Genomic DNA, 7,804 nt, shown 5'->3' with positions numbered 1-7,804 from the left:
ATATATATTATTATTAGTTACTAATATACATATATATATATATATATATATATATATATATATATATATATATATATATACTATGTACTAGAACGCGTGTGTATATTTGGCTTGTGAATTGATAACATGTAGATGGAAGTATGAGCACCTATGTAAATTAAATGCGCGCGCGCAACAATTGTGGCAACAAGTATTGCAACAAATTAAGAAGAAAGAATAAAATCAGTAAATACAAATATTTTTATTGAAACGTTATGAAACGATGCAATGAAAGTAAGAGCGAAAGTAAGAGAGCGTTTAAAAACTAAAAATTAAAACGTCTTTTGTGAATATTCTTAAAATTTTCTTAACTTAGCTCAACGTATCTACAATACAGGCATCTCTGATTATAATGACGAAATTCTATTAAAACAGACTGGGAAAGGGAATATATCGCATCGTGATTCTATTAAATATGTGTGCATTGTTCTTGAAAAAAAAAAATATTCTTCAAAATCTGTAAACCTATTATCATATTATGCAAAAAAACAGATATTTAAAACTGACGATGTAAACGATCTTGCTTCGCGTTGCTGTAAAATAGTATCGAAGCGAGGGATTATTCATCCGCAGTCTTGTGACTCCCGATTAAATTCATAGCTAAAAACAATCCTATCGATGCTCATCCCATATCGCGTGGTTTACGCGTTCTTTATTCCCTAGTCCAAGTCTTCAAAGCGTGTTACGTTTTAATCATTTAAATGCTTTACTTTCGCATCAACGTTATAATATTACGCTGCGAGTTAATGACACAGTCGTATAAATCAAAGTTTTAATTAGTCATTTAAGAAATAATTAAATTGTGCGAATACGTCAAAGAATGTCGTTTGAAATTTCATTTTTTGTGATTATAATCTTTGGGATGACTTAAGAATCGAAATTAAAATCTGAACTTTTTGTGGGATCAATTCAATGTAAAAAAAAAAGAAACACATCTAGACAATATTGTCAAAGATGAATTATTATGTTAAAATGCTCTTAAAAGAACAGGTAAATAAATAACGGTGCGTTATTATATCGGGACTTTAAACAGGTGGTAAAGCCCACAACGTTGCAGTTTTATCAGCGGAAGTACTGAGAAACGAGAACTCTGTAGGATGCCAACGTCCAGAGATGACTTTGTCCTGATGTTGAGCGACTACGACGCTAGGTAGAGGCATTGTAAGATCGCCTGCAATATTTCATCATATTGGTATTACTCGATTGTTACAACACTTGTATTATAAATAAATTATTTGTTTCAATACTGTGAGTAATATTTCTAAGAGATTAAAATCAACAAGAGAAATTCACCTTGCAAGTCTGTGAGTACCAATTTATTGTCATATCCCGCCGTCAATAAGTAATACGCCGACGGTGAGAATCGTATGCTCCTAATATCTGCCGCGTGAGGTTTGAAGCACTGTACCGTTCTACCGCCGCGAATGTCGAAGAGAACGCAGCTACTGTCTTCATGGCCAGACACCAACAGTCGGCCAGACGGATCTACGCATAGCGCAGCTACGGGACTACCGACCTGTAATGGAATCAAATGCTGATCAGACAAACAATACTGCTTCTATTCTTGAAAATCAGAAATAACGTCCGATAAACATCCGATTTAGATAGAAGAAAAATAACTAATTTTGTGCAACTGAAAGAGATGCTGGTGCAATTTAATAATGTATATAAATCGAATATTTATCGGACGTAGAATTTGATACGATGTCGGAACAAAATAGAAAAATGCTAATGATGCAAGGATTTTAAACAATAATAGAATTTTAAAAAAATATCCATTGAATCTTCTCTCTTTCATTTTTGGTGACTCACTACAAACATATCGATAAAGAATCCGACTCACCCGGCTGCCAGGTACCGTCGCAGGTGTAACCATATTGACGCAGCTTCTCGTCCTCAGATCCCAGAATCTGACTGTTTTATCCTGCGATCCGCTGACGAACATCGCTCCGCCCCAATTGTAAAGCGTCAACACGTGGCCGCTATGACCACTCAAGGCCTGGAAAGGTGTACCGGTCGTGCAATCGGTAACATAAATTTTGCAATCGCCAGCACCACCGCTGATCAAAAGGCTTGATTTATTTGACGTGTCCTCGAGGAAGCACAGGTCACGCACTGTACCATCATGCATAGTCAATTCGACCTCTTGCCCTGAAAATTAAACGTAAAAAATACAGAATCTTGTAACGATAATAAAAGAGATACTAATTATTAATCAGATTAATATAAATCTGATTAACAATTATAAATTAATTACATTATCTTGCTAAAGAATTCCGCAATAATTATTTGAAAAATTGGGTTCCGGTGAAATGAATTAATTTTCACATAATGTAGCTTATCGTGTAATGAACAAAAATATCATAAACACAAGGCTAAACAATGGATAGTTTTTTTTTAGCTATGATGCATTAAAGATGTAAAACTTGTGTTCACAGAGTATATCTGATACACTATAGCTTAAAAGTTATTCATTATTTAGCCTTGTATTTATGATGTTTGTTGTTCATTACACAATAACCTATATGAAAATAACTCATTTTATCAGAGTCTAATTTCCATACAATTAATGCAAGATCCTTTCTAAATTATGAATTATTTTTCAATGTTTAAGCTACAAACTCTGTGTTGTGTAGTCTTAAACTGCTTTCAAAAATACAAACAAAGAATTTATGTATTCAAATGATAAAATAATTTAGAATAGAAATGAGCTAGATCTATAATTCAAGATTTACTTTTAAAAAAATTCGAATTTTTATAATAAAGATCAAAATTACATCTATAGAGAGAAGTTTTTTCGAGAAAGAAACATTTACAATAAAGAGTAAAGAAACATTTCAAAAAAATAAATCAAATAAATTTTATTTTATTTCAAAAAATGATGTTCAAATTAAAAAATTTTTTCTTTAACCATATAGTAAAGAAACATTTCTTTGAATCGAAGAAACCTTTCTCTGGGTATACTTTCGATTAGCAATAGTACCTTCAAGATTCGACGTATCAGCGTTAAAGCGCATTAACTTCACAGTTTTGTCATTGCTTCCGGTCGCGATCAGCCGACCATCCGGTGTCCATGCGAGGCAGTATATAGAGCCTTTGTGATGCTTCGTCCTCTTGAAAAGAACGGTAGGTTGATACGTTTGATGATCTTCTCTGAAAGAGGAACACGAAATTCTATTAAGCACATGATGATATGCAGCAATTTCAACAATTCGCAATGGCATAAAATTATCCATCTGAAAAAGGAGATTTCATTTCGCTCTATTCCATTAATCTACCTCAAGAAGGAAGAATGCTCGAGTTCTCACAAACGTCACTTTCATCGAGCTGTTTTTCTTCCTCGTTTCCAGCCTTCATTAACTCCGTCTCTAATTGAAGTCGATATTGTGTACACCGACTACGGGATTCCATCGTGGAAACGAAAGAGATGCTCGAGGATCTCAAAGAGACAACACGCCATCGCTTTCACGACGCCAGTTCTTATGCAGATTTTAATTAAGCACTGCTCTTTTCCCACCACACGCAACTGACGCGTGTGAGATCGCGATCGCTTACTCTTCTCCCCCCACATCTGCTGATCAAGATATTCATCCACAAAATCTTCCCTGATGTTAATTATTATTCGTCCTCTTGAATCTGTTCGACTTGACGTGCGAGATTAACGTCACTTCTGCTGCAATTTCCAGCGAGTGCCGAATGGGGAACGACTTTCGAAAGTGACGATACGATTATTCGCAGAGGCGGTTTCTCCGGATAATAACGACATAATTGGAGAAGTATTAAGTGATAAAAATTATAGCACAAATAAATTACTGTATACAGTTATTTTACAAAAAATACAGATGTGATGATGTTAGAAATTTTCTCTTGAAACATGAGATGAGAAATTTTGCAAAAAAGATTCTTATACTAAATAAAATTAATAAAGAATTTTTTAAATTCTAAATTTAATTTTTAATTAATCAAAATCTAATAAATCATAATAATTATAAGTATGAAATAATTGCAAAATTAAGGCTTGCTATAAATTTTAAACTTGATAAATAATTCTCTTATGGCTTTGTGTACACATCCTATGTAATGAAACATCAAGAGACAATTGTTAGAATTAAAATAGTAAATTAAAAATGTCAGCAGGAAAGAAACTTATATTCCTATTTGCTAGAGCAATCTGTAATCTTTGAAAAAAAAAAAACGCTAATCTTTTTTTATATTTTGATAGATGACATAAAAATTATGTCAACTATCGCGAAAAAAGAAAAATACAATAAAAAATAGAAATTCATGACATGTAAAAATATACTTTCACTTATCAATCGGGTGTATGCGTGTTCATGTTTGCATGTGCCTATAGTTTATGTTAACTATAATTACTATTAATAGTTTTCACACATTTCATTCTCTAGCATTTCTTTTCACTTGTACAAATTAAAATTATACAAATTCTCATGAGCTAGAATATTTAATGTGTAATTTATGTATTTACTCTATTTTATTTTTGAGCAAATATCTTTTTTACAATCTCGACAGCGCAGCACTCGCCAACAACGTTACTTTAATCAGGAGCACAAGCAATGAAACCGCAGACTTACTGTCTTACTGTAATTCAATGACGTAAATGTCAACGACGTGAAGTGATATCTCAATTTCAAGTCGAGCAATAGGATTATGTCGCTCTAATTGAACAATCTCGATAGTCATCTCGATTCTCACAAGCCTCGCTCATATCAACATTAACTTTTGCTCCTATCGCAACACCGAGTGTCATGGAGAACAATCTCTCACCTTGTAATTTTACGCAGAAAATTACGAACGCGTATCATTAACGTATAATTGTAACAGCGTATCTCTGATAGAATAGTCGTACTTTGGAACATTAAGCGGATTTTACGAGCCGTTTATTCACACGTCTTATAGTAACATTACAGAATATACTTATAAGGCGGTGCTTGAGAAACACTTTGTATTCGATGGCTGTTCAAGTAGTAATTTCGAAAGTTACGCAAGACGCACGCGTATGTCGCACATTTTACGTTTTAAGTAATACGGATAGATATAAATTTTCTACGGTACAACGGTAATTTATTTCGCGAGTGCAAACTTTCTCGACGCCAACGAGAATCGTTCCGCGCGCGAAACAACAGCCTGAACGGAGTACGAGGCTGCTTGCAAACGAACAAATGGAAATTGTTGCGCGTTATTGACTTTGGACACAAATTACAGCTCGTTGAACTTACCGGAACATCGTAATACAGCGTTAAATGAGCACTGCCGTGAATTGCCGTACATGGAATATTCTGCGAGTGAAAGGGGATCGTTTGTTGTCTACCTTGTAATGCAAAACAGATTGTCTTAAGGTATAATGTAACGCTACCTCAAAAAACGAAATTACAATTCCATTCCAAGTAGTTACTACACGTCGTGTAGACATGATTTTTGCCTTTTTATTATTCTTAATTATAAATTTCATTATTTATTCATCCGCGATTTTACGTTCTCGATTTTTTTTATCACAATCTGACGTTATTTTCTATGATCCATTTTCATATGTTTTTTTTTCGTTCATTAAAACTTCGAACTAATTGGGCTTAGAATTAATTTGAACTTTTACAAAAATTCTCGAATTTTTCGATTCTTAACGCGTTTACAGTTGAAAGGCAATTATAAAACTCAAGAAATCAATGTATTAAAATTATGCGGAATTATTCTGAATTCACAATACAAATGTGATGGCAGAAAAGATAAAATATTGCGAATCGTGTGATCAAAACGATGTAAACGGAAACAACGTGTTACAGCATGGTGGTAACCGGTAATGGAAAAAACTGTACCGACAATTCACATTCGCTGAACACGCAGGAATGCTCCGTTTGGCATGAAGGCCTCCGTCGCTCGTTAGGCCAGCACAACCGCGTAAAATTAATTTAGCAGACGCGAATTTATACTTGATCAGCCTCAAATTTACATATGATGAAGCTCTTTTGTTACGTATGAGTGACAACAAAAACTTGTCGATTATAATTAAAGCAACTCATGATCATATAAGATTATTCTTATCTTTTTGTGAAGTTCATTTAATATGTATCCTTTTTTCTTAGATAAATCAGATTTTTTTAATGCAACAAATCAGCAATTTGCAATAGTCTTGTTTCTCGTTAATCATTAATTCCTAAAACGCTAGAAACTAATTATATCTTGGAAACTGATTAAAGAACATTATCATTCGGCAAAATAATCACTATTAACCTGTTTTCCATTGATGCAAATTTGAGTCTGAAAGGTCAGCATTTATAATGAGAAACGGTACATGCAACGATCCAAGTTTTTGGTGCATAAATAATATATATTGCATGTGCACATATTACAAAGTATAATATCTCATCAAATTACAGTTTGTAATATTTGCGGTAATATCGAATTCCTTTTCTTGCAATAAGGAATATCTATTGCAACGTGAGAGAACGCATTTGATTAATCTCTGTTCTAATTACACCGCGGAGCGAAGTTGCGTTGATATTATCGCATCAAGATGATAGATAAACCGGAGCTTATTGAATAGCGTGACGCGTTCCGCTGTAAGAGCCGTGATTTCTCTCGCGCTTCGCGTCGGCATTTTTCATGATGTGCTATCTCGGGATCCGAAACATGTCCACCATAAGTAAAAACGACGCCAAGCTCGGCTGAACAAGATTTATCGTCGCAACGACAAGCAGCGAATTTTAGCTCGCAAAACGCGCTTATCGCAGATGTAAAGTTGTTTCATCGTTGACGATTCTCCCCGCGTGTCCCAATCGGATCAGCTTTTAGCCGACTTGTAATTTACAATTATTTTCACTGGACCCGTTAAAATATATCACAACTCTCTCTTCTTTTTTACTTTCGTTTTTTCTTTGTAAATTATTTTTGTATTCTGTATCATGGTCGCTTTAATTTATATGTTCTTAGAGGGCGTAGCCATAGAACGGTATAATAAACACAACATACATATTCTCTCTTCTTCGCAGAAGCACGAATGTAAGTTCATTCGATTTCTTCCAACTTGATAGAAATCATATCTCCGTTACTTAAATTTTTCGGTAATCGCATAACGTGAACCCATTCATTACCTTTGCGTAAGATCACTAACGATATAGTGATATCTGTAATTCGTCGAAGAATGCATATCCGAGACCGTCATTATCCAACGATATGCTATTGCGAAATGGCTCACACGCGATAATCAAAAGGTCTGTTGCAAGCGAGACAGGCGGCAATGTTACGATCACGTTATTTCCGCGCTTCGATTGAGTTGCAATTGCAATTTAACGATTTCTCGAGCACCCGGTGCTCGAGAAATCGATAACCGTCGGAAACGGCTTCCAGTATCATATAAGACTTCCGGCATTGATATGAAGTATTTTATAGAAAGTTCGTTTCACATTAGTAACTAATTAATTAGCTATGCATATTTAAATGGCAAACATAAAACTGTTTTATTTATAAAAGCATTTAACTATTAGAATGTTCATGAAAATATCAATTTTTAAATTATATATTAATTTGACTCGGAAAGCGATTTGAAAAATTATTACGAATAACTTAAATAATCAGAATTAGGTTATCAAAATATTATGAGATTATTTTATTTTATATATATACATATTGATAACCTAATTCTGGTTATTTAAGTTATTTGTAATATATATATATATATATATATATATATATATATATATATATATAATATATATATTATTATTATTAGTACTACTATTAAGTAAAGTAA

The 7,804-nt window shown here is 33.6% G+C and overlaps 1 protein-coding gene across 1 annotated transcript in view; it reads right to left on the bottom strand.

Moving 5' to 3' along the window:
- Window positions 1–1,064: 1,064 nt before the first annotated feature.
- LOC105626790 (WD repeat-containing protein 47) overlaps window positions 1,065–7,804 on the bottom strand; it is a 64,143-nt gene continuing 57,403 nt past the window's right edge. Inside the window, exons 8-11 of the mRNA XM_012208086.1 lie at window positions 3,023–3,192; window positions 1,883–2,190; window positions 1,333–1,555; window positions 1,065–1,210 (exon numbers count right to left, since the gene is read on the bottom strand). Of these exons, the coding sequence (XP_012063476.1) occupies window positions 1,065–1,210; window positions 1,333–1,555; window positions 1,883–2,190; window positions 3,023–3,192 (847 nt within the window). The remainder of the gene's footprint in view (window positions 1,211–1,332; window positions 1,556–1,882; window positions 2,191–3,022; window positions 3,193–7,804) is intronic.

Source organism: Atta cephalotes (assembly GCF_000143395.1).
Source record: "Atta cephalotes unplaced genomic scaffold scaffold00006, whole genome shotgun sequence".
Taxonomy (NCBI): domain Eukaryota; kingdom Metazoa; phylum Arthropoda; class Insecta; order Hymenoptera; family Formicidae; genus Atta; species Atta cephalotes.
This window is presented reverse-complemented; position numbering and strand designations above follow the sequence as displayed.